This window comes from Talpa occidentalis, unplaced genomic scaffold, assembly GCF_014898055.3.
Source record: "Talpa occidentalis isolate TD23 unplaced genomic scaffold, MPIMG_talOcc4v2.1 talOcc4.12, whole genome shotgun sequence".
NCBI classification, from domain to species: domain Eukaryota; kingdom Metazoa; phylum Chordata; class Mammalia; order Eulipotyphla; family Talpidae; genus Talpa; species Talpa occidentalis.
In genome coordinates this window covers 47,412,711-47,437,943 of record NW_023601212.1, presented here as the reverse complement: position 1 = coordinate 47,437,943, position 25,233 = coordinate 47,412,711, and the positions used below count along the sequence as shown (strand labels likewise).

Here is a 25,233-nt window from a genome sequence, read left to right as displayed (position 1 = left end):
GCTGCAGGCGAACCGAGCCGCGACACCTGTAAGCGAGCGTCTCCTGGCCGCTCCCGGGCGCGGGCCCCGCCTGCCGGCTCCAGTGTGGAGGCGCCGGGCCTTTCCCCGCCTGGCTTGCCCACCTGCTGCCTCGGGGTGGCCTGAAGATCCCGCAGCAGGCACTCGGAGTCCTGGTTCCCTAGGGTACAGCACACTGGCGCTAAAGCAAGGTTTCTAAAAGGAGTATCGGCAAGAGCCTAGGGCGCGAGGCCCCCGCCGACTCGGTCACTTGGCAAATCCACGACCGCTGTGCACATCTGGACTTCGGGACTGCACTGGGGGAGCAGGAAGCGCAGGAAGGGCTGCTGCGTTCGCTCGGGAAGGTGGGCTGGGACCAGGGGCTGTTCCGGATACAGGCCAAGACTCGTGGATGGCTAAAAAAGTGCAGGGCACTCGACCTAGAGGTGAGGGCTAAGGAATTACTCATGGGCTGGGTAGTGTGCGGGTTCCAGAACAGAAGGGAGACAGGTTAGGTGTACCCTTCCCTTTTTAGTAAGAGTCTTTATTGATATCTTCCCAACAGCATCTGTAAACATCGGGTACAAAAATACTCCATTAAACTGTTTTCCAAGGTGGCTTGCCTTGAGCCACAAAGGCCCTGGGAGAGGCCTGCTGGGCCCTCAGGGAGCACACCTCTGGTCAGAGAAACACAGGCCTCACCAGGCTTGGGGCTGAGTGAATGGCCAGCTCCCACCCTGGGCCTTCTATAGCTATCTAAGAAACCTTGACATAGGATTACAGAAAAGTATTCAATACTTTCATTTTAGGAAGGTGCAGGAGAAAGAACCAGAATTAGTGGGTGTAGGGGTAGGCTGCAGTGACCTTGGATATAGCACTTGTCCACCTAAATGTCCTGACAAGGGAGCAGGGGCAGGGGGCATCTGGCTCTGGGCTCTGGGAACCTTCAGGTGTTTTTCAGAGCAGACCTTAGGCCCATCCTGGAAAAGCTCCCTGTGGCCCCTGACTGGTGGGGCTGCTCATTCCTGGGACAGGTGGAGGGTCTGCAGAAGAGATGCTTTCAGTGCAGATGGTGTGGGGATGAAAGGCCCCCAGGAATGCCTTGCCCCTGGTGGGAGTCTTGTCCCCTATGGAGCCCCAGATGACAGAACAGGGTGGTAGAGCTGCTGCTGCTTCTGCTGCTGCTGAGGCCAGGTTCCCTACTGCCCTTAGGCACCAGGGCTAGGGCTACTCGCCCGGCATCTCCTCATCATCTGTCTGGCTGCGGCCATTGATAGCAGGGGAGCTGGGCCGGGCATGAGACAGATCCTCGAAGCCAGGGCTGAGGGAAGGCGACACAGTGTCAGGGCTAGTGTCGCAAGAACCGGTGCTCTGTTCTGAGGTGGCAATGGTGGTTGTGGTGCTAGGTGGGATGGGGTCTTCATCCTCATCCTCCAGGAGGGACGCCTCTGGTATATCTGGGGGAAGGAGGTCCCAGGGTTGGCCTTCCTGTGGCCAGTGCCAAACTGAGGCTTGTGACACAACTCCACCCACCCCACAGGCAAGATGGATCATTTCACAGAAGAGGAAACTGAGGCCCAAGCAGGTAAGAGGCCCCCCTGGGAGGTGAGGACCAGGGTTTTCTGGGTCAGGATGACATGGTCTCTGGGGATGAGCCTGGCTGTGCCCTCTGACTGTTACCTCGGTCAGGCCCCTCATTTGCCCTCACCCCCAGCCCCCTGCTCTATAAACAGCATCAATCACCGTCATATATGTGATTATCAGCAGCCGCAGGGTGGGGAGCTGCTGGCCCATTCCAGAGATGGGACAAACCAAAATTGGGCATGGGATGCTCAATGCTTCCTCTGAAGAGTTGATGTCCCACTGGGCCTCAGTTTCCCTGTGTGAAACAGGGGTGCTTACAGCCCCACAGCATGGTAGTTGTGGGTAATAGCCTGGCTCATAAGAATATGTAGCACTCACTAGGGCAAGAGTTATCCTCATCCCCCCAAACAACCCCCTCCAGGGAGGGAACCCTGGCCAAGGTTGTCAAGGACCAGATTAGTATCCTTCCCACCCCTGGCATTGCCCCAGGTCTCTCTGGATGACACTTACGGCTGAAGGCCTCCGGGTGCTGCCTGGCCAGCTTCCCTTTCAGCGTCCTGCAGAGGAAGGGAAAGCACACAGGGCTGACCCTGCCATGGTAGTGGACAGACTGCATCTGGTGCAGGCCAGGGCCCCTTGCCAGCTCCAGAGCTCAGCTTTGTGGACCTACCACCCCAGAGTCGGTGTCTACCGCCCAGCATACGTGCAGCTTCCAGGTATCCTGGGCACTGGGCCTGTGCACTGGTTGGGCCTACTTGGGAGGCCATTCTTCCATCTTACCGTCTTCTGCCAGGACAACCTTCTGGAAGCTTTTTGCCCCTTCCCTAGCCAATCCCCGCCCCCCCCCCGGCCCCCCAAAACAGCACTATTGCTGAGTTGACAGAGTTTTCCAGGGACAAATAAGCAAACTCTACCCATCTCCATCCTGGGTGATGCACACAAAAAATGCCATTCGTTGGCATCCTATCTCCCCACCATAGCATCACACCTGGGAGAGCAGCCTAGTGATAACCTCCAGGAAAAATGTGCTGTTTCAAAGGATTCACTGGCCCATCTCGTGGCTTCTACACTGCCTGCTCAAGGATAAATTTTCCTCTAATCTGTGACACCTGCTTACCCAGTTGTCTCCAGGAAAAGGAGCAGCACAATTGGCCTGAAATACAGCTGTGGGGTTGGCCGTTTCCAGGTTGTGCTTTGAATTTGGCAGCAGTGATGATGCAGGCTCTTGGCACTGCCTAGCATGTTCTGTATGCCAGGAGACTTGGAAAACTTCCCCTATCCTCACCAGCTTGGGAAGGACTTGCAAAACCCAGCAAGTTCATCTGCCACTTGAAAGACCTGAGGTTGGGAGACATGGACTCAGGAAGCTATCTTTTTTGTGTCTACTCTTGCCTGCCTTTCCCATTATTACTACGTTGTAATTTTAGAAAGAAATAAAATTTAAATTAAGAAACTTTAAGATTTTCATCCCAAAGTGCAGAGCTTTTCAGATGCTAAGCACAGGATGAAGCCTCACCACACCCTGCTGTGTGGCACATGGTGGGAGTGGGAGCTATCAGGAGGCAAGAATCTGAGGCCCAGGTCAGGGGGCAGAGACTGAGGGACTGCACACCCACCTGATCCTGCGGAAGATGCTGTCCAGGTCCCTCTTCATCTCCACTAGGGTTCTTGTATGGTGCAGGAAACGCTCACTCATCTGCTGCAGGCGAGCACTTGACAGGTTGTTGAAGTTCAGCAGCATCTCATTGGTCTTCTCAAAGCGATCTAGCCTAGGAGCAAAGAGAGCACAGGTTCCTTTGCTTGGCTCCCAAGGTCTGCCAACTGTTCATGCTAGCCCTTTTCCTCCTCCACAGCCTTTGTGTGTAGTTCTCTTGTACTGCAGTGCCCTATCTGCCGTTTGAGCCACCCAGAAAACTATTCAACCTTCAAAACCCTACTCTTAAAGGGTCCTTGTGTAGCCTTCACCTGCCCCCAACCCCCACCCCGCTCAAGCAGATTCTTACTCTACTAGCCAGGGAGATCTGTCTCCCCTTAGTGTGGAAGTTCCCAGGGGCCAGGTCAGAATCAGACCTAGAGATTGAAGAGAAAGATAGATATTGCTGAGATCTACACATACCCACCATGCCTGTCACAGTGTAAGGCACTTGTAAGGCATGTGATCCTTCCATCAGATCTGGAAGGATCAGCCTTTGCATTAAAGATAAATGCTTCTGGGCCTCCCTGGTGGCGCAGCGGTTGAGCGCTGGGTTACGAAGCTGCGCGCAGCCTCTGCAGCGCCGGTTCGATCCCTGGCTCGCTCCCCAGCCACCGGAGGAGGGTCCCAAATGGCGCGCAGACCTCTCCTGCCGCCCGCTGCTCCCCTCAGCAGTGTACTTCAGTCCTTCTGCCTGCTCTGCTTCCCACTCTGGCTCTGGTGAATTCTCTCACCCTCCCGCGCTTCTGACTGTACCCAGTGCATGTATAAACAAAAACAAACAAACAAATAAAATAAATAAATAAAAGCATGCCTCTAAAAAAAAAAAAGATAAATGCTTCTACCCCAAGATTGTGTTGACCCTTGTTCCTGTAAGACAGGCCAGAATGAGGGTGAAGCTACAGTGGTCACAGTGCTAAGCCCCAAGGAGGGCAAAGGGTATTTATAGCCCCTGCAAGAGTCCATGGACATTTTGCAGAGATAGCCTAAACTCTGAGAGACCAGCTCCTTTAAATCCCTATCTGCCCTTCTCAGTCACCCAACTTTTCTCACCCAGGCCTTGGGATAGGAACAGCTATGGCTGCCACCCAGCCACACCTGCAAAACCATCCTGGAGCCCTGCTTCCTGTGCCAAGGCTTTGCCTCTGAACCAGGCAGGAATTCACTCTGGAGACAGCCGCCTGATTTGCTGCCTTCATTTTATCACCAGGGTGGGCCTAGGGTAGGAGTGGGCAGGGGAAGAACAATGTTGGCCAATGAGTGAATTCCTTCCCACACCTGCTCACCACTCACATATTCTTCTGGGCCAGGATGATGGCATTGACATCGTCCACATTCACCATGCTTAGGATGCGGCTGCAAAAGACCCTCGAGGCCGAGTCCGGGGGGTCCATCTCTTCCTCCTCCTACGCTGTCTGAAACAGGCTGGAAGAGTTTTTGGTTTGCACCAGGAACTGGGGGAAGAGGGGCAGAGAGGCGGGGTGGGAATCCCATGGGTCACTTGACCTAACTCAGTCACACCCCTTGAGACCTGGCTTTGTCATCTAAGGAATTCAGAGTGTTGAGTGAATTGCAGGTCCTATTTTCACACTGCACCTCAGATTCCCATCACCACTCACTTCTATGGCCTCCACTCTCCATGTGCATCTCCCACCAGCACAGATCTGCCAGCCTCCTCCCACACCCCCTGCCTTGGCCCATTCCCACCACAAGGCCTTTGCATCTGCTGTGCCCACTGGTGGAGCATGCATGGCTGCCCCGTTGAATCATCACCAGAGCCTGTGTGCGCGCACGCTCTCTCTCGCTCTCTCTCTCTCTGTTTTAGGTAGTTACTCCTATTCCAGTCACCCTTATCATTTCACCTTATTTCAACTGCTTCATGGATTCATCTCTTCTTGTATCAGTGGATTGCCTGCCTATTGCAGCTTCAAGGGAACAGAGGCATATGTCTTCCTCATGCTCCAGAAAGCTAGCCTAGAACCTGGCTCACAGCAAGGGATGTCCAGAACTTAGTTTGGCAGAAGCACAGAATCTTTCAAGTTCAACACTGACACTAAACTTTTATTAGCAAATTAAAGCCAAGAATTCCAGGCACTCTTGGCCAACCACAACTCAGATGGCACTGCAGCTTCCAGCTTCCCTGGCACACAGATGACCATGAAGGCAGGTGGGGCAGGGGGGTGAGGGCTTCCTGGACCATGACAGGAGTGGGGGGGCCACAGCATTAGCACTGACCCTCCTGGAGACATTCAGGAAAAACTCAGAATCATAAAGTACCTTGGTTCTAGAGGCCATACTTTTATTGGTCAAGCAAAGATGCACTTGTGGTAAGATAGAATCAGGAAGGGCTTTCAGAGTCCACTGAATCCCCCCTCCTTAGGGAACACCTACTCTATGCTAAAGAAGGCACCAACTTCACACACTGGGAACTGTTTCCTTATTTATATATGAAATAAATGGAGGTTCAGTAACTGACCATTGTAACACAACTCGTGTACCTGAGTCACAAATGCCTATGTTCCCCAGGCTCCACAAAGGCGTGAACTAAACAGGCGTTCAGTAACTAAAAATGACAGGACAGCTGCTGCTTAGAGCAACTGATTTCTGCCAGACCTCTGATTTTTTCCAGGGGGAAAAAAGCCTGGAAATACAGATTTTTCTTCCATGAAATCGCCTTATTTACAAACGTGACAAATACTTTGTCCCAGAAAACACCGAAGAGGCTGAGTGGTTTTAGCCCTGTCGTGCCTTCTAGAAAAAAGTTGCCACACCTCGTGAAGCCCCCACCAGCACCACCACCAATAAACACTGTTTATTGGGTTCCTGTCGCGTGCAAGGTAAGGGGCACCCACAGTCTCCACATTTCCAAAGCATGAGCAACTATAGAGAACACTTGGCTGACAGGGCAGTCACGTGTTGGGAACCCAGAGAGAGCCTGGTGGGCCCAGGATTTGAACCTTTGAGAAAGTTAGACTTCAAAGTGGGGTTCTTTCCTGTCTCTGGATCCCAGATGTGAGGGACAGACTTAAAGCCACTGCAAGCGTGCTCTCTGCCTCTCTCAGGACGCCTCCCCTGGGTAACAGCTAGTCAGGTCCAAGTGCAGAGTGGAAATGACCCAGCAAGGCTCTAAATATATTAAAGGGGGAAACACGCAGAGAGGCAAGTTGTGTAACCTTGGGAGTGTCACATCACCTCTCTGCGTCAGTTTTCTCATGCAGAATATGGAAAATAATCGGCTGAAACCAACAGTGATAAGGGAATGGCCTTGGAGCACGCTGGCTGTTTCTCCAAAGGGAGTGTGAAGAATTCCTAGGACAGGGCCCAGGAATCAGCATTTAACGAGGGCCTCCTAGGTGCTTCCAAGGATTTGAGCAAACACAAGTTAGCACTTCCTTTAATCCCCAATCACCCTAAAGGGGCAACCACGGCTCACAGGGGTGGTGGGCTGGGTTGCCCAAGGTCACACGGAGAGCCGCGGCGACTCCACACGGGAATTTCACTGAACTTGATTTCGCCCAAGTTAGGCAGAACCCCAGACTGGGTCGAGGCTCGCGATCCCCTCATGCCCCGCCCCTGCAAAGCTGGGAGACTAAGGACCACGCAGGGCAACGCCCAGTTCCAGACTCCATGGCACGGCCTCAACACAAGCGGCCCCAACTCCCGGTCCCCGGATCCGAATCTGGATGCGGATCCCGCCCGTGCTCTGCCCGAGCGTCCACTGCGCAGACCGGGAAACTGAGGCCGGTGCGCAGGAGGGGTGCCCAGACGTGTCCAGCGGCGCGCCCCAACCCGAAGTCCCGGCCCCCGTCGCCCCTGACCCCACCCATCCGTCGGTCCCGGCGGCGGCGGCGGCGGCACCTGCACATCTGGCGGCCTTGCTCGCGCTTCCGGGATGGCGTCCGCGCCGCCGGGACGTCACCACGCACCATGCATGCAAGCGCGCGTGGCAGCGACGTGCCGGGGGCCAACTGTGTGCGTGGAGGCGCGGCAGGAAGGGGCGGGACTCAGCGCGCCTCTTGTCAGCTTGTGCATCACCACGGGGAGCCAATCGAGCAGTCTTTCTTGCGCCTGCTTACTTACCAAAGCGGAACTTCTTGAAGCCCGGAAGCGGGTGGGGGAGGCTGAAAGGCGTCCCATTTTATGGATGAGAAAGCTGAAGTTGCCCTGTTGGAGCAAGAATCCCACAAAAATGTTGATCTGTTCATCTTAGTGCATCATCAGGAGACACGGGACATTTTTTTAATATCTCATTATTGGTGATGTTGAACTTTCTTACTTAAGGCAGTGGCTGCCAATTGCCAAGTCACTTTTCCCCTTTGCAATTAACGAGTATTTAATGGGGTGATACAGCTTTTTGGTTTTGCTTGTTTTGACATTCGTTTACAATATTGTATATGATTTAGGGGAAGTGATTCACACTTCCTCAGATGTATGTCATCACACCTTACTCACCACATGTTTTGTTTTTTAATGATATTTTCATCCACTAGATTTAGCATCTATGGTTCTCATTGGTCACATTTATTACTAGAGTGTTTGCATAATGGTGATTTTGTTTCTATTAATAGATACATCTGGCGAATAGAAACCCACCATTCTCCAATTATGTATGTATTCAAGTATTTATGTCATCATAAACTCAACTATTTTACTCTGGGTTATAATTAATTTCTTTTTTTCTTTTTTCTTTTTTTTAAAAATATTTATTTATGCATACAAGAACTGGGGTGTAGACCAAAGATGTGGAGTTGAGGGGAGAGAGGATTCACCAGAGACAGAGTGGGGAGCAGAACAGGCAGATCTACTGAAATAAACTGCTGAGGGGAGCAGCGGGTGAGACAGGAGAGGTCTGCTGTGCCATGTGGGTTGCTCCCTGGCTGGGCCTGGGGATCAAACGCATGCTGCAGTGCCTGATGGTAGCTTGATAGCTCTGTCTTTAACCCCTGAGCCACCAAGGAGGCCCTCTTTTTTTTTTAAGATTTTTTATGCATACAAGTACTGGGGTACAGGCCAGAGGTGCGGGGGTGGGGGGGGGAGGGCGAGAGGATTCACTAGAGATAGACTAGGGAACAGAACAGGCAGACTGACTGAAATACACTGCTGAGGGGAGCAGCAGGTGAGACAGGAGAGGACTGCTGTGCCATGTGGGTAGCTCCCTGGCTGGCTGGGGATCAAACTCATGCTGCAGAGGCTGCATATAGCTTCACAGTGCTGTGCTTAGCCCCTTGTGCCACCATGGAGGCCCTATAATTAATTTCTTTACGTATTTTTCTGCTGCCTCTTTAGTTAGCTGCTGTGCCTTTTACTATCTCCATCTTCCTTTCAGTGCTGTCATGCATAACTACATCTGAACTGCTTATGTGATGGTGGTCCCTAAAGATGGCCCATCTGAGTAGGCTATACCATCTAGGTTTGTATAATTATACTCTATGACATTCACACAATGGGAAATCGTAGAATGATCCATTTCTCAAAATGTATCCCTGTTGTTAAGTGGCACATGACCACATCTCCTTACTTTCAAAACCACAAGATATTCCAATGTAAAAAGCAGCTACTTTTCCAAGGAATGGTATTTAGAAACCAAGATGTTGGTGCTGGGTGTGCTCACTGCTACTGGGGTGTCACTACTCTAGATTCTCTCAGCAGTCAGAGTTAGGAACTACATATATATCTACTAACCCATAAATAAATATGCACATCCATATTTACTTCTATAGTTGTCCCCTTAATATATACTGAAAAACATAAGTTAATACTAATAAGATAATGCATTTTTTTTGACAGATTCTGCTTCAGGTTTATTTCTACAAAAGCACAGGTAAATACCAGTGCCCTGCAAACAGCAGACCAGGGGTTACACCAGTCCTTCTTCCTTCTCGTGGGCACATGGGGTTCTCTATTCTACAGCTTTTGTGGAGGCCTGACCACCATTGGTGACTTGGGTACCTTTGGCAGCCTGCACACCTTTGGAAACCTGTGCTGTAGCCACATCCTTGGCCTGAGTTTGAGCCATCATTTTTGGCCAGGAGAGCCTGAGACCCCTGGCAGTGTACACATTTCCCAAGCTTCAGGTGAATGATGTAGGCAAGTTGATTGACTTGCAGCTGAGCCCTTTGGGGTGTTAGCCTATGTGTTCTTGGGCTTTACAAGGGCTTCTGATGTCCTCAACACATGCACTCATGGCCTTAGCATTGTTGGCCTGCATCTTCTTCAGGTCCTTCTTCTTGTGTTTCTTGTTAAAACACATGTTCCTTGGGAACTTGGGGTCCACCCCCTTAAGAGATTCATATCTTGGTGATCATATCTTTGTGGTTTCTTTCTTTTTTTTTTTTAAAGATTTATTTAGGGCCTCCCTGGTGGTGTGGCAGTTGAGCACCGCACTGTGAAGCTGTCCGCAGCCTCTGCAGTGCGGGTTCAATCCCAGCTGGCTAGCGAGAATCCCACATGTTGAAGCAGACCTCTCCTGTCTCACCCGCTGCTCCCCTCAACAGTGTATTTCGTCAGTCTGCCTGTTCTCTTCCCCACTCTGTCTCTGGTGAATCCTCTCACCCTCCCGTGCATCCTGGCTGTACCCCAGCTCTTATATAAATAAAATAAATCTTTTTAAACAATGCACTTTTAAGTGAGATAACACAAGTGAAACAGGGAAAATAGGAATTGCTCAATAAATGTTAGCAAATTTAATTAGTTATGGAATCTCATGATGTGTACATGCTATATTTTATATATAACCGTGAGTCAGGTATCACAGAGTCTGCCTCTTCAGACTCTGTTGGCGAGAGTTTGGGAAACACACACATGTCCTCTGGCTCAAGAAAGACTGTTTGAGAGCCTTAGAATTGGATATATTTGAGTTCTAATTCCAGTTCTGTCACATCCTAGCTGGATGGCATTGGGCAAGTGACTTAACTATATGCTATCAGGCGGGTGAAATCCTTACAAGCAAAGACATGCTGTAAGCCCTCAGTAAACTGTAGGTAAAATTACTACTCCCATACTTTTGCCTTCATTCACTGACAATTTAGTGGGAACCTGGATTTTTACATTTTTAATTCAACTAATAGTTTTAAAAATTACTCAGTAAACCCTCCAGCATGGTCATTATTCTGGGGATCTAGAGAGTCCTCAGCCTTGGCAGAGGAAGGGAGAGAGTCTGACACAGATACTCCCAGTGCCAAGGGGAATGATGCAGGGCTAGAGTGGGGAGGGACTAAGGTTAGAGGAAACTGAAGAATAGTGGATGACTCATTTGGGGAGCAAAGAAGATTGCAATGAGGTGGCTTCATCTAGATAGAGTTTTAAGGTTGGATTAGGAGTCTTCTAGGTGCTGAAAATCATTCTGAGGTGAGGGAGTCTCAGGGGCAGGACAGGATGGTAGACAAGCACAAGAGGGTAGATATGATCTTTGTAAGTATTGGAGAGCTCAGTGAACCAGACAGCCTCCAGGGAGGAGCTGGGGTGGGGGCTTCTGGGAAAAGTGGGACCATGGTTATCTACAAACTGTAGCAGAAGGGTCCCAGGCTGGAGAAACCAAAGGCTCTGCATTGGCCAGGAAACACAAGGCTCCTGGAAGGGATGGGGGAATGCATATTGAGGCCAAAAGGAATCTGCCAGCCCCAGATATTTTGTGTACAGTAGTGAGAGGAGATAATAAAATATTCCCCTCCTTTCTATGTTTCAGAGACAGGGTGGGAATTGATGGGAATGCTCTATGATGGGAAACTTGGGGGGAGAGGGAGTCTCAGGACCGAAATCCTTTCTCTCCCATTTTTTTCAGTTTTGTTTTCATGTAGCACTCATCACAGCTACAATTAGAAACTTATGTGCATCACTGTTGTGCAATATTGGCTCCTGTCTGGAAGAAAACCTCAATTGGAAGAGACCTGGCCCTTGAAATTGTTTCTCAGTTTCCTATCATCTATAAGGTGAAGATTCTAAGAATCTTACCAAAACACATGTATCCAATTCCAAAGGAGGTAAGAAAAAAGGGAGAAAAGGAACCTAGAGTTAGTGGGGCAAAGAAAAACACTTGAGAAGTCAGATATAAATCCAAATAGGTTTATAATTATATTAAATGTAAAAAGACCAAATTTCCCAGTTAAAATAAAAAGATGGGCAGTCTGGATCAAAAAGCAAAAGCCAATTCTATGCTCACAAGACCAGCAGGTATGACATGAGGATATAAAAAGATAAAAGGGTGAAAAAGGGGGCCTCCCTGGTGGTGCAAGGGGTTAAGCAATTTAAAAATTGCTCTGGCTGAAGCACTATGAAGTTATCTGCAGCCACTGAAGCATGAATTCGATCCCCAGACAGGAAGCTACCCACATAGTGCAGCAGACCTCTCCTTTTTCACCAGCTGCTCCCCTCAGCAATGTATTTCAGTCAATCCACCTGTTCTGTTCCCAACTCTGTGTCTGGTGAATCCTCTCATTCCCTGCACTTCTGGCCTGCACCTCTGGCCTATGCCCCAGTTCTTGTATGTATAAATAAATAAAGCTTTAAAAAAAAAGGTGGAAAAGGATGGAATATTTAAAACAAGAACCAAACAGGAAAGGTGGTGCGATGCTGATATCAAAGTCCAGACTGAGGCAAGAAGCATGGAGATAAAGAGGGGCATGTCATGACAATAAAAGTTCATGTCAGGGGCCTCTGTGGTGGTGCAGGGGTTAAAGTCTCATCACTATCAAGCTATAGCCAGCAACTATGGCCTGATTTCAATCCCCAGCCAGGGAGATAACCCACATGACACAGCAGACCTTGCCTGTCTCACCTGCTGTTCCTCTTAGTGGTGTATTTCAGTAGATCTGCCTGTTCTGCTCCCCATTCTATCTCTGGTGAATTCTCTCACCACTTCCCTCACTTCTGGCCTGAGACCCAGTTCTTGTATGTATAAATAAATAAAAATAAATCTTAAAAAAGGTTAATTTCACCTGGAAAATATGACAATTGTAACTGCAGGTAGAGGATGATGTGACCTTGAATTATCGGAATATTTGTCTCAGAAGGCTGAGATGAGTATAAAAGACATGGAAAGTGCCCACACCTGTGATACCTCAGGGTCCGTCATTGTTATGATTGTTATGGTTGTTATTAATTTGTACTTATTTAGTTGTTTATTTATTTTACTAGAATATTGTTTACTACAATCCCTTGGTCCCTATCACAAGGTGGGGCTGGTTGGGTAAGTCTTACTGCCTTACAGATAAAACCACTGGGATTCAGAGATGGGCAGTAAATAGTCCATTCTGTCAGAAGCCTGACTGGCTGAGGGTTTATTTGGTGTCCTTTTCCAGGCATTTTTTTCCATTCTCCTGCTGCCCTATCATCTATTCTGGTTAGTTAGCCTGCCTGCCTGCCTGCCTTCCACAGTAGTTTCCTGGAGTCCGCTTCCTTTTGTGCCAGGCACTGTCCAGATCCCTGGGCAAACAATGATAAACAACAGACCCTTTCTCAACTTTTAGGGTCTCCCAATATAGTAGGCAAAGCAGAAAGGTAAGTCAAATTGTTACAGGGCACCCCTGCTCTAAAATGGGTTGCCTGACTGTGGGTCCTCACCTGCATGCTTAAAGGGGACTTAAACTGCAGGCACACACTAAAAGTTAACAAAGGTTTATTTACAAGGGAAAGGGAAATGAGGAAATGTACAACTCAGGAAGAAAAGAGGGAGATAAATTATTTTTTTTAAGATTTATTTATTTAGGGCCTCCCCGGTGGCGCAGCGGTTGAGCGCTGGGTTGCGAAGCTGCCTGCAGCCTCTGCAGCGCCGGTTCGATCCCCGGCTGCTCCCCGGCCACTGGAGGAGGGTCCCACAAGGCACGCAGACCTCTCCTGCCACGCCCACTGCTCCCCTCTGCAGTGTACTTTGGTCCTTCTGCCTGCTCTGCTCCCTGCTCTGGCTCTGGTGAATTCTCTCACCCTCCCACGCTTCTGACTGTGCCCAGTGCTTGTATAAATAAATAAATAAATATTTTTTAAAAAAATATTTATTTATTTATACATACAGGAGCTGGGGCACAGGCCAGAGATGCGGGGTGTGAGAGGAGTCACCAGAGACAGAGTGGGGAACAGAACAGGCGGATTGACTGAAGTACACTGATGAGGGAGCAGCGGGCGAGACAGGAGAGGTCTGCTTCGCCATATGGGTTGCTCCCTGGCAGGTTGGGGATCAAATTCATGCTGCAGAGGCTGCAGACTGCTTCATAGTGCAGTGCTTAACCCCTTGCGCCACCAGGGAGGCCCAAGGGAGTTAAATTCTTTACTGTGTCCTACCTGTTCCCCGACCTGGAATCCCAAATGACACACCGAGACCAAACCTGCCTGGCCAAAGCATGAGCCAAGTGCCAGAGACACCCGCCCCCCAACATGGCTGGTTTTATTTACAAACAGATAAAATGGCTGCTTAACTCTGCCTTAGGTCCTCGCAACTTCCCTTTGGGGAATCATGGGATTTGAAGTTCCCAGTGTCTTGATGGAGTGGGGGTGGCATCCACAAAGCCTGTATGGAGTTTGCTCAGGACATCCTTTCCCCCTAACAATTGCCCCCTTTCACTTTTTGCCACCATTTCCATGGTGATGGAGATCATGTATATGGATGCTGGGGGTGCAGCCTCAGAATGCAACAAATACTAATCCTCCTGTTCTAATTCTGCCCTCTTGCAGTCCTCATGAGAAGGGGAAGGTTTATTCCTTCTCTGTGTCATTAGCCACACCTCCCCCACATCCAATTTTTGGAGAGCAGCCTGTATCTGGTCCTGCTTAAGAACTGCGGGGTTTTCCTCCCTCATACTCTGCACAGCTAAATTGAGAGCCTGAATTTGTTGCTGCATGGTCTCAATAGGCAGAGTGCAGCATCTAGCTCTCAGAGAAGCAACAATGTAGCCAATGGTACTCATACAAGCTATCAGAAAAACAGCCAGAAGCACAGATTGCAAAGCAGGGATGGCTTGCAAGCCACCCACATAAGTATATAAAAGCAAAATCACTTGCCACAGCCCCAGTTTGACCAAATTATTTATTTTTATAAGGCTAGTAGTGATATTTAACAGAAAAAGACTACTTAAAGTCAAGGCTGGAATAAAACCAAAAGAACTTAAGCTAGGGATGAGATTGCTTAAACTTATGGTGGAAAGACCAGACAGAGCCATACACAAGAAGAAAAAAAAACTGTTCAAGACCTGGGACAAAGACTTTTACCAGTGTCCTGCAGACCTAGTGTGCTTAAGGTGACCAACGCAAGGAGTTACTTTGGGCTGCTCTACCATGGGTGTAACTTGGAAACCACGTTGGGCGCCAAGCTGTTACAGGGCATCCCCACTCTAAAATGGGTTGCCTGACTCTGGGTCCTCACCCTTGTGCTTAACAGGGACTTACATTGCAGGCTGCAGGCACACACTAAAAGTTAACAAAGGTTTATTTACAAGGGAAAGGGAAATGAGGAAATGTACAACTCAGGGAGAAAAGAGGGAGATAAATTCTTAAATGCATCCTACCCGTTCCACCGACCTAGAATCCCAAATGACCAGTGGAGCCCAACCCTACCAGACCAAGAGCCAAGTGCCTAGGACCCCCGCCACATGGCTGGTTTTATTTACAAACAGATAAAATGGCTGCTTAACTCCACCTTTAGGTCCTTGCAACTTCACTTTGGGGATCATGGGATTTGTAGTTCCCAGTGTCTTGATGGAGTAGGGATGGCATCCACAAAGCCTGTATGGAGTTTGCTCAGGACAGACTTTTCCCCCTAACAAAATAATGGCACAAATACAAGTAAATGAATTAAGAAGTGTAAGTGCAGGGCACCTGGTCTTGGCTTGGGAAGGTCAGAGAGGACTTCCTATTGGAAGTGATCTGGGAATTTGGATCTAACAAGTCAGCTACCTTCAAAAGCCAGTTACTTCCTCCAGTGTTAGCTACCTCCAAAAGTCAATGCCCCACCCACACATTCATTCAATTATTAATTCATTTATTGAATTTCCATAGGTTTTAGGCATCCTTGAAGGGTGTGACCACGACAGAACAGGCAAAATTCTTTTACAGGATGGAACAAAGGGGGGGTGAAGGGTACAGAAGCAAAAGAATGAACAGATCATTCTGGGAGTAATCACCAGGTTACTCCCAGGGGATAATCTCTGGAAAGGAAGTACAGTTTAGCCAAGGAGAAGTAACTGACCGTCCTCCTTTCAAAACAAGACCCATAAAAAACCCTTTTAATCGAGGCTGCCACCCTCTCCGGGGGGCCATGGGCACCTTATCACACTCCAACAGAAGGTGCAAGAAGGAGGCCCTGTCAGCCTGGGCACTCACCTACACTACTGAGCTCTTCCAGTATGCGTCTGGCAACCTTTTGGGTATTAGACAGACCACGCGGGGAAGAGACTCTCTTTGCTCTTGAGCCTGACGTTTTCCTGAAACTAGAGTTTTAGTGGGGTTATCCCGCAGTCCAAGATACGCTGACCGTCCAGTCTGGTTTCCCTTAATAAATATCACTTAGTACTAAACTCCCCAAGGTAGGAATGCACAGATGAGGGTGCTCATCCTCATCTCGCAGATTAGTTGAACTTAAGCTAGGGATGAGACTGTAGATATAAACTGCTCCAGCCTGCACCGAGTTGTACTGCGAATAGTCTCTGTCCCTAAGCTTCAAGCCCCGCCCCCGCCGGGGTGGCTCGGCGACTGCGGCTCCTTTAAGAAAGCCCCGCGGATACAAGCAGGAAGGGGGTGGGGCCTGCGTCTCAGACGGACGCGCGGTCAGGCCAATGGGCGGTTTCTTCGCGGCGGCGGCTGCCAATGGGAGAGGCGGGGGCGGGGCCGGGCGCCTGAGCCTAGTTCCCGAGGCGCGGCGGCCGCGGCTGGGGGCGGGGAGGGGGGCGCAGGACCCCAGGTGGGGGTCCCGGAGCCGGAGGCACGTGTCCCGGGGCGCCGGCGGGGTCGAGCCGGCCGTGGGCGCTGCCCTGCCCTGGGTCGGGTCGGGGGCCGGCACGGCGGGCGCTGCGGCCGATGGGCGGGACGAAGGGCCGCGGGGGAGGCGAGCGCGAGGGGGGGAACGACGCCGGGGTCGGGATGTCAGAGGGTGTGCGACCGGGGGGTGGTGCGCAGCGACGTGGGGGGCATGGTGGGAGCCAAGGGGAGCCGGCGGGGGGACAGGCAGCAGAGACGTGCAGAGTCGGGGCGCCTAAGGGGTGCGGGGGTCGTGGGCCCCAGACTGGTGGCGTCAAACAGGCCTAGGGCGTTGGGGACCTGGGGGGGAGACCGACGGAGGGCCAGGCCTGAGTAGGGGGAATCTGGAGGGCGCATGGTTCTGTGGGCTAGGGAGGGGGCGCCTGGGGACACCGGGTGTTTACGGGGCGACGGAGCAGCTGTGGGGGGAGTTGGCCTTGATTGGGGGGCGGTGGTTGGGGGAGAGAGGGAGGGAGATTTGTGCGGGCGCAGGGGATTGTGGGGGTGAGGGCTGGGAGGGTCTCAGAAAATGGGGCCTGAGCCCCGAAGGGTGGGCAGATGAGAGTTAGGGAGAGGATGCTGGTTGAGAGCCTCCTCTGAGCTTGGGAAAGAAGAGTCTGTAGGATGCCTTGGGAGGGGGTCTCCACCCTTTCGTGGAAAGGAGACTACTTTGAGAGGGTGGTCAGGAGTCCTGAAGGAAGGGTATGGGCCTCTCTGGTATTTGGGGTGGTACTGGTAGTATTAAGTTCAAGGTATGAAAAAAAGAGGTATGGGTTTCTGGGTGGTGAGCAGGTAACAGGGGCTTCCTTTAGGAGGAGGGGCAGCTGGAGGTGGGGAGGGATCCCTGGTAAGGATTCAGTACCCTTTCTCTTGGGTTCCCAAAATAGCCTACCCAAGACCTCAGGGACTGTCTCACTGAAGAAATCCCAGTATCCCCTCTGGGCATTTAATCAGATAAAACCCCCAGATTCAAATTTTGCCCTTAATGTTTTTCTCTGTTCCTTGACCTTGGTCAAATGACTTGACTTCTCTGTGCCTTAGTTTCCTTTTCTGCAAAACTGTGGGGGACATTCCCTGCTTCTTGGGATATTTGTAAAGATCAAATAATTAGCTCTGGTAGTAGCTAACATACTGTTTGAACGTGATGGCCAGGGCTGGATGCCTGCATGGTGAAAGCCCAGGACCAGCCAGAGTTATTGCTGTACCCACTGTGCAGACAAGGAAAGGGATGGTACCTTTTGTGTTTCACAGCAAGTGGTGGGCTTGGGAGAATGGGGCTGGGAATTTGAGGGACTGGATAGGATTCTTACCCCCATTTATTCTGCACCCCCCCCAACCAGGGCCAATTCCCGTCCCCCCAGCAGCATGGCATCCTGTGCTGAGCCCTCTGCTATGGGCCCCGAGCCTGCTGCCCCACCTCCAGCTGGGGTCCCACCGCTTGAGGACTTCGAGGTGCTGGATGGGGTAGAAGATGCAGAGGGTGAGGAGGAGGAGGAGGAAGAGGAGGAAGAAGAGGAAGAAGAGGATCTGAGCGAGCTGCCACCACTTGAGGATGTGGGGCAGCCCCCTCTGGAGGAGGCTGAGCAGCCTGGGGCCTTAGCCCGAGAGTTCCTGGCTGCCATGGAGCCTGAGCCTGAGCCCGCCCCTGCCCCGGACGAGTGGCTGGACATCCTGGGTAAGGAGCAGGGGTGGCTTGGGTTGACCCATAGCGCCCAAACATATCGGGTTCAGGGGTGACCTTGGCCCAGGCCTCTGCTCCCCTGAGTCTCATTTTCTGGTCTCTGCTGTGAAGTAGGTTGGAAGTAAAATGTGTGGTAACCACTGTGATTGCCTGAATAGGCAACTGTTTGAGACACTTGGTGTTTATGACCCCATTCATTGTGATGCATATACACACGCACATGTACGCCCGAGGTGCTGTGTCCCTGTTTTCCAGAGCTTCTGATAGCAACTCAGAGTGGCTGAGCCAACTATCTAGGGCCACACAGCAAGGATGCTAGGCACTGGCAAGCTCTTGACCCTCACTGCTGGTTCTTCAGCTTTTTTCTGCTGAATGCCCAGTCCCTGTAAAATGTGTCCTTAGGTCTGGGGAATAGCCCATGTTGTGTAGTCCACTACTCAGGAAGTCCTGCAAGAAGGAAACTGAATCCACACATGTGCTCCCCATGTACTCTGTGGCAGCAACTCTGGAAGCCAAAGGAATATGCTACTACCAGTGCTAATACTTAATGTATTAAATAACGCTAGCGTCTACACCAATAACAATAAAACAGCATAACTGCTAAGGGTAGTACTGATGATACCAAAGCAAAGGTGTTAGGTAATACACTAATAAAACAGAATTGTTGCTGTTAAAGTCACATAACAAATGTTAAAATGTTACTACTTGTAAAACTAAGCCCAGGTGAGATCAAGCACTGGTTCATTATTTTATCCTCACAACAACCCCATCATGTAATTTTTACCATATTCCCATTTTAGATGGGGAAACTAAGGTTCAGAGGTGGAGGAGTTTGGATTAGGTCACACAGCCTCCTTGCCTGTGTTGGAGTTTGGGAAGTTCTTCTCTACTAATACCAAGAGCTGCCCCACATCCCTCCGAGTGAGTCTGGCTTTGTCCATTTATATGCAAGCTGACTGCTTTGTAAGCAGCCAGAACAAGGAAACTGAGGCCTTGAGAGGAGAGAGTCCACCCTCAGAGGCAGTACCCCATCTACAAATCTACCGTTAGTGCACAGAAGCCTCAAGACACAATATCCCTTGGGATCTGCGACATCAGTGATACAGACTGGATGTGGTAAAAGGACAAGTGGAGGAGCAACTCTGAAATTGGGAACACTTTAGAATGTTCCAGAATATAAATAGATACCTCCTTGTCATTAACTTTAGATTAGGGGCCACTTAGACTTGCAGTGTATTCCAGACCAGTGGAATATCACAGAAGGCAGGCGAGTGTTATAACTGAGTTTCTACTGTCTAAGCTCTTGATGGCCCCCAGTGGATGTGGGTGACAGCAGGTAACAGTGGTATGTGGTCCTTTGAGCAGATAACTGAGGCTGCTGGGCCTCGTGCTATGTGGTTGCTGTGGCCATTTTGCCATTCCTTCAAAGGCTTGGGATGTAGAGAGACTCCATGGTCTCCTGGCAACTATGGGATTTTGAGAACTGCTTTTGTTTATAGGCTCTTTGACTCTGTTTAACCTATGAATTCAGTGACATGGGGCTTTCATAGGGACACACTTGTGATGTCACAGGCACTTGCTCCCTGGGCATTGTTGGGGTACCATCATTGCCCCATTTCATGACTGAGTCAGTGGAGGCCCAAATGTCACAGATTGTGATTGGAAGGGGGCACCAGAGTCTGTTTTCTGGGTGTCCTTGTTACCCTGGATGTGTGGCTCAGTCACTGAGCCAGTTTCAGGGTCTGCATTGTCACCCCCAAATCCATTCCTTCATGCCGTTTTCAGCTAGAGTCACTGAGGCCCAGAGGCAGCGTTTATCTGCCCAGTGAGTGGCAGAGTAGCAGTGAGAAGCTGTGCTGGCTTTCCACCCCCAGGACTAGTGGAGCTGGGGGTGGACACCCTATCAAATCGCTTGGGTGACAGGGCTGCATGTCTCCATCCCTGGCAGGCAATGGGCTGTTGAGGAAGAAGACTCTGGTCCCAGGCCCACCTGGCTCTAGCCGCCCAGCCAAGGGCCAGGTAGTCACTGTGCAGCTGCAGACATCACTTGAGAATGGCACCCGGGTGCAGGAGGATCCTGAGCTGGTGTTCACCTTGGGGGACTGTGATGTCATCCAGGTGGGATAGGGTGTGGGGAGCTAGGCTGGGGTCGATGTGAGATGGGGCCCTGGGGGTGTTGGGGCAGGATGGTTGGGGGAGTTTGGAGGGCCAGGGGCTAGAATAAATATGGGAGGTGATATGGGGAGGTAGGAGGTACCTAAGTGGGTCATAACTGGACTGATGGGGGTGGGGCTAGGTGGGCTGGTGACAGGGCTGGGGGGGTATGATGCCCCACTTTGCACCAGGGCACCCCCTGACTTTTGTACCTATACTCCCAGGCCTTGGATCTCAGTGTCCCACTCATGGATGTCGGGGAGACAGCGATGGTCACTGCTGACTCCAAGTACTGTTACGGCCCCCAGGGCAGGTGAGTGCTAACTGCCATTTGGGGCCCAGGGCTGGGGAGGTGGGCAAAGCAGATGCCTCTCTCCTCTGCGTCATCTGCTTGCCCATTTTATAGAAAGGGAAACTGAGGCACAAAGAGGGGAGTTCACTGACCTAGTGAGGGAGCCCACAGGGTGGAGTTACTTCCCTTGGGTTGTGCTGGGGAGTGAATGGTAGGGGGCCAGCCCCAGAACTCATTCTCTTTCCTACCTGCTTGAGTCACCCCAGTGTGCCTGAGGTAGAGTCAGGGTGATGGCCAGGTCTGAGTGCTGCCCTTACCCCACTCCCCAGCAGGAGCCCGTATATCCCCCCGCACGCAGCCCTATGCCTGGAGGTGACTCTGAAGACTGCAGTGGATGGGCCTGACCTGGAGATGCTCACGGGGCAGGAGAGAGTGGCCCTGGCCAACCGAAAGCGGGAGTGTGGCAATGCCCACTACCAGCGGGCTGACTTTGTGCTGGCTGCCAACTCTTATGACCTCGCCATCAAGGCCATCACTTCCAGCGCCAAAGGTGACAGCCACCTGCCTTGCAAAGGCATCTATTAGTGCCAGAAAGCTCAAGACACAGAAAGCCTCAGACTCAGAATGTTCTGGAATGTTCCAAAATATGGATAGATGCTCAGCTGTTCTTAACCTTTAGACTTGGATCCATATCAGATTTGTGATCTATTCCACACCAGCAGGACATGTTGGAATGGGAGTGACTTCAGATGGTGTCCATCCCTGTGCCGCGTGTTTAAGCGCTCACTTCCTTAGGCTCTATTCTTTAGACTCCTTGAGGGTGCCCTGAGGATGGGGGATCCTGGCCCATGTTAGAAATGGGAAAACAGACTAGAAAGGCTTGAGGTGCCCCTTGCGGTAGCTGAGAGTTTGAGCTGCTCCCTCCCTTGACTATTGAGTGCTCAGTGACAGCTCCCTACCCTTGTCTCCTTCGCCTCTAGGTTCAGAGGGGGTGGCCTTGGCTTGGATCACACAGTGGAGGTGGGGTGTGTGCTTTCCTGACGGGTGGGGGGGGTGGTCAGGTCGCAGCTGCCAGGGCTGAGTGCTCTCCTCCCACAGTGGACATGACGTTCGAGGAGGAGGAACAACTCCTGCAGCTGAAGGTGAAGTGTCTGAACAACCTGGCAGCCTCGCAACTGAAGCTAGACCACTACCGCGCAGCACTGCGCTCCTGCAGCCTGGTGCTCGAACACCAGCCTGACAACATTAAGGCGCTCTTCCGCAAGGGCAAGGTGGGCCATTCTTCATGGATGAATGGGCCATGGGTGGGCAGGCCAGGGGCAGGTGAGCCGTAGGCAGGTGGGACACAGGCGGGATGTAGGCTATGGCCGGTAAACTGGCTCCTACAGCCCAGAGCAATGAAGCCGGTCCTGGATTTGAAGAGGGCACAGGTGTCAGCCAACTGAGCTCTCTGGGGCAAGTGGTGGGGAATGAAACTGTTGCTGGGGTTTAACTTAAATCACAGCAATTCACTGAGACCAGTTTTGAACTTGGGTCTTAACGTTCTTCCACTCCCACACATTGCCCTCTGGCCTAGTAGCGACTGCTTCTTGCTTATAACTCCATGGCTCTAGTCTCCCTCATGGTAAAAAAGCCAAGTCTCCGTTGCAGCCGCTGGGGCTCAGAGCTCTCTGGTCTTCTTTCCCTTGCCATCACTTTGCATCTCACCTGTTGCTTCCCTCCATCCTGCTCAGCTGCCTCACTACTGCTGCCCAGGCTAGGTCTGCTTCCCCCTCAGGGCCTTTGCACAGACTGCCCTTAGCTTGCAACATTCAGATCACACATGCCCCCATGGGACTCTTCCCCTATATCCTCAGGTTTTTGCTCTGATGTCACCTTAAGAACCCCTTCCTGCCGCTCCACCCTCTTCCCTGCCCTGTTCTTACATTTCCCATGTCATTGCATCTTGACCCACATCTACCTTCTAGAGGGCAAGATTTTGTCTGACTCACTGATAAATCTCTAGCTTTGTAAACAGGCACACAGTAGGGCCTCAATAAATGCTGTAGACCATAAACTGAATTTGGTCTGTGCACACTTGACCTTGATTCCCATTTCCATTCAGCTTTACTTTGGGGGCTTTTTGTACCTTCCAGCAGTAAATGCTGTGTCACCTAGTATATTTGTGAGAGGTCTGAACCGGGCCACCAGTATGTTTTAAGTACTTGTTTTGTGTAGAATTCTGCATGTAAACATGGGGGAAGGAAGATGATGTCCCTGTTTTTGAAGGGTTCATAATCTTCCTGAGGTCAGTGGGACTAGTTTTATACATGTTTGGTTCAGGTGGTTGAAGGTGGTAGAAACCTACTCAACCAGATTTAAACAAAAAGGATTGATGGTTCACGGAGCTGCCAAATCTGAGGCAATTGACTTTAGGCATTGCTGGACCTAGGTGTTCACAGTGTTGTGAGGATCCCCTTTCTGTATTATGGGTTTCTCTCTCAGGTAGCTTCCTCTTTTCAGGGTGACCAGGGTCCTCCCTCCTGTCCCCTTCCCCTCGTCCCCTAAAGAAAACTCTAAGCTTTATCTTCTACTCAGCACCTGCCACCCAGTGGACTAGCAGAGGCTAGGCAGGATCTCACTGGCTGGTTGAGTCACTTGTTCGCCCTGAATCCTTCAATATGGTCAAGGCTTTTGAAGTATCTAGCTAGTTTCTCAAGCCAACCAAGGTGGTGTAAGTGAGAAAAAGATGGGGCCAGGTCCTGGGTCCCCAGCACAGGCTGAGGTAGACCTGCAGGAGAAGGAGCAGGTTGGGGGGAGGGTGTGATACAGAGCCCTTTAGGTTGCTCATGGAATCAGGGCTCGGGAGAGGATTGGGGTCACAAAACTCTGGGGGTGGTGGTTGGAGGTAGATTTGGGATGTATCGGGGTGGCCAGGAACCTGGCAGTGTTGGATCTTTTGTTTTTTTTTTTTTGTTGTTGTTGTTGTTTTTTGTTTTTTGTTTTTCTAAAGGTTTATTTATTCATTTATACAAGCACTGGGTACAGTCAGAAGCGTGGGAGGGTGAGAGAATTCACCAGAGCCAGAGCGGGGATCAGTACAGGCAGACTGAACGAAATACACTGCTGAGGGGAGCAGCGGGTGGCAGGAGAGGTCTGCACGCCATGTGGGACCCTTGCCGGTGGCCGGGGATCAAACCGGCACTGCAGAGGCTGCAGGCAGACCAGCGCTCAACCAATGCACCACCAGGGGAGGCCCATTTTGGATCTTTTGAAGGAGAGTGTAACCTAGTGCAAGTCAAGTGCAGTACAACCCACTTGCCCTCACAGGTGCTGGCCCAGCAAGGCGAGTACAGCGAGGCCATTCCCATCCTGAGGGCAGCCCTAAAGCTGGAACCTTCCAACAAGGTGAGCAGAAAAGGGGTGCCCTGGGGACTTGCCTGCCAACCCATTGGGAAAGTTCGCTTGTGGTTTACTCCTTGTCCTTCATGTGGTTCTCTCTGTGGTGTTCCCACCTGGGCAGTGTCAGGAGTGGGTGATTCAAGGGCACTAGCCAGATTCAAGTGTTCCTGCAGCCAGGCTAATGCCAATATCTTCAGCCTTCTTTCTAGAACCTTTCTGACCATCTTTTCTTTGCTCCAGTCACTGGATTCCTGGGGGGATGAACATGGCAGACCCCACCCCCACCCCCACTTTATTGATGCCCAGAGCAAGGCAGGCAATACCTGTGTCCCATGGGTTTCAGCCCCGATGGGCCCCAGGCCCTCAGAAAATCAGAGCACCAATGATGAGTCAGGTTGACTGTTGCTGCCATGTGCTCTCATCTGACTGATGCCAACTCTTGTAGACGATCCATGCAGAGCTTTCAAAGCTGGTGAAGAAGCATGCGGCCCAGCGGAGCACAGAGACCGCCCTATATCGGAAAATGCTGGGCAATCCCAGTCGACTGCCTGCCAAGTGTCCTGGCAAGGGTGCCTGGGTGAGCTGGGACCAGAGGGCTCAAGGGGCTCCCAGAGGAGGGGCAGCAGCTATGGTCAGGGCATTATACTTAGAGGGAGTTCCTTCATTTTGCACACTTTGATGTTCTCATCAACTAGACTTTGCCAACTGTGACAGGGTCACAGAGAGGCCAGAGCAGAAAACAGAACCTTAGCTGGAGGATTCAGGGTGGAGAATGGTGGCTCTTTGCCAGGGGAGGATATCCCACAGATGGGGATAGTTTGACTTGAGTAGGAGTTTGCCTACAGGCAGGAAAGGCAGATCAGACAATGGTTTGCTTGTATTGGTAACTGAGGTCCAGGACATAAGTCTTGACCAATTTCTAGCCTCCTCTTCCCTCCCTTTATCCACAGTCCATTCCATGGAAGTGGCTGTTTGGGGCGACCGCCGTTGCCCTGGGGGGCGTGGCGCTCTCTGTCGTCATCGCTGCCAGGAACTGACTGCCCAGGTGGCCGCAACCCCCTCTGCGTACCATGGACCCCACCCCATGCTCCCCGATGCCCCCAGGCTCCCTGTCCACTGCCCTCTCTGAACCTAGCCCCCACCTCTAGGGCAGGGGAAGCAAGGTTTGGGGGTTGTGTGGCCCAGTGAACAGGAGGGGCTGAGGCTCTATAGGGAGAGTGAAGTAGAACCTGGGCCCCATGTCCATCTGGGAGGGAGGGGGCTCTCATTCCTCCAGACCCAATTCCCAGTCCATCTCCACTTGCTGGGTCAGGTCCCAGTAGGGGCCCACCTCAGTGTTTCCTTCCCAACAGGCCTGGGGCAGCCCTTCCCCCACCCAGTCTGTGTCCAACACCAAATCTCCCTGCCCCCGCCTATGCCCTCTGTCCAGGCTCCACTCCTCCCTCCCTCTCCCCCCCCCAGTGAAATAAAGCCTCCCACCCCGCATTCTGCTGGCTCCAGAGCCTCCTTTCA

General features: G+C 51.3%; 2 protein-coding genes across 8 annotated transcripts; one reads left to right on the top strand and one right to left on the bottom strand.

Annotated features, from left to right (window-relative positions):
* Positions 1 to 31: 31 nt before the first annotated feature.
* FKBP8 (FKBP prolyl isomerase 8) lies at positions 32 to 25,233 on the top strand. Of its 4 annotated transcripts, XM_037506189.2 has the most exons (11): positions 32 to 443; positions 1,538 to 1,582; positions 5,904 to 6,111; positions 17,554 to 17,888; positions 19,843 to 20,012; positions 20,273 to 20,361; positions 20,670 to 20,890; positions 21,439 to 21,611; positions 23,650 to 23,727; positions 24,167 to 24,298; positions 24,672 to 25,233. In XM_037506189.2, the coding sequence occupies exons 4-11, from the start codon at positions 17,579 to 17,581 to the stop codon at positions 24,756 to 24,758; spliced, it is 1,260 nt and encodes a 419-aa protein (XP_037362086.1). In that variant the 5' UTR covers positions 32 to 443; positions 1,538 to 1,582; positions 5,904 to 6,111; positions 17,554 to 17,578; the 3' UTR covers positions 24,759 to 25,233. The 4 variants fall into 4 exon arrangements, with proteins under 4 accessions (XP_037362086.1, XP_037362087.1, XP_037362084.1 ...); XM_037506190.2 differs by lacking the exons at positions 32 to 443; positions 1,538 to 1,582; positions 5,904 to 6,111 and adding an exon at positions 16,095 to 16,178 and having other exon boundaries at positions 20,673 to 20,890; XM_037506187.2 differs by lacking the exons at positions 32 to 443; positions 1,538 to 1,582; positions 5,904 to 6,111 and adding an exon at positions 16,095 to 16,178.
* Positions 113 to 7,172, bottom strand: KXD1 (KxDL motif containing 1). 4 transcript variants are annotated; one of them, XM_037506191.2, is made up of 5 exons: positions 7,133 to 7,172; positions 4,568 to 4,728; positions 3,198 to 3,350; positions 2,092 to 2,138; positions 113 to 1,454 (listed from the first exon to the last, which is right to left on the bottom strand). In XM_037506191.2, the coding sequence occupies exons 2-5, from the start codon at positions 4,666 to 4,668 to the stop codon at positions 1,225 to 1,227; spliced, it is 531 nt and encodes a 176-aa protein (XP_037362088.1). In that variant the 5' UTR covers positions 4,669 to 4,728; positions 7,133 to 7,172; the 3' UTR covers positions 113 to 1,224. The 4 variants fall into 4 exon arrangements, with proteins under 4 accessions (XP_037362088.1, XP_037362089.1, XP_054549360.1 ...); XM_037506192.2 differs by having other exon boundaries at positions 4,568 to 4,699; XM_054693385.1 differs by having other exon boundaries at positions 4,568 to 4,689.

What these genes read in the sequence shown, in the direction of transcription:
- KXD1 (XM_037506191.2), bottom strand. Translation starts at nt 4,668, where the DNA reads ATGGACCCCCCGGACTCGGCCTCGAGGGTCTTTTGCAGCCGCATCCTA. An exon ending in ATCCTGGCCCAGAAGAATAT is followed by an intron (nt 3,351 to 4,567) that starts GTGAGTGGTGAG and finishes CTTTGCTCCTAG; the next exon opens with GCTAGATCGCTTTGAGAAGA. An exon ending in GCACCCGGAGGCCTTCAGCC is followed by an intron (nt 1,455 to 2,091) that starts GTAAGTGTCATC and finishes TCCTTCCCCCAG; the next exon opens with ATATACCAGAGGCGTCCCTC.
- FKBP8 (XM_037506189.2), top strand. Translation starts at nt 17,579, where the DNA reads ATGGCATCCTGTGCTGAGCCCTCTGCTATGGGCCCCGAGCCTGCTGCC. An exon ending in CATCACTTCCAGCGCCAAAG is followed by an intron (nt 20,891 to 21,438) that starts GTGACAGCCACC and finishes CTCCTCCCACAG; the next exon opens with TGGACATGACGTTCGAGGAG. An exon ending in GTCCTGGCAAGGGTGCCTGG is followed by an intron (nt 24,299 to 24,671) that starts GTGAGCTGGGAC and finishes CTTTATCCACAG; the next exon opens with TCCATTCCATGGAAGTGGCT.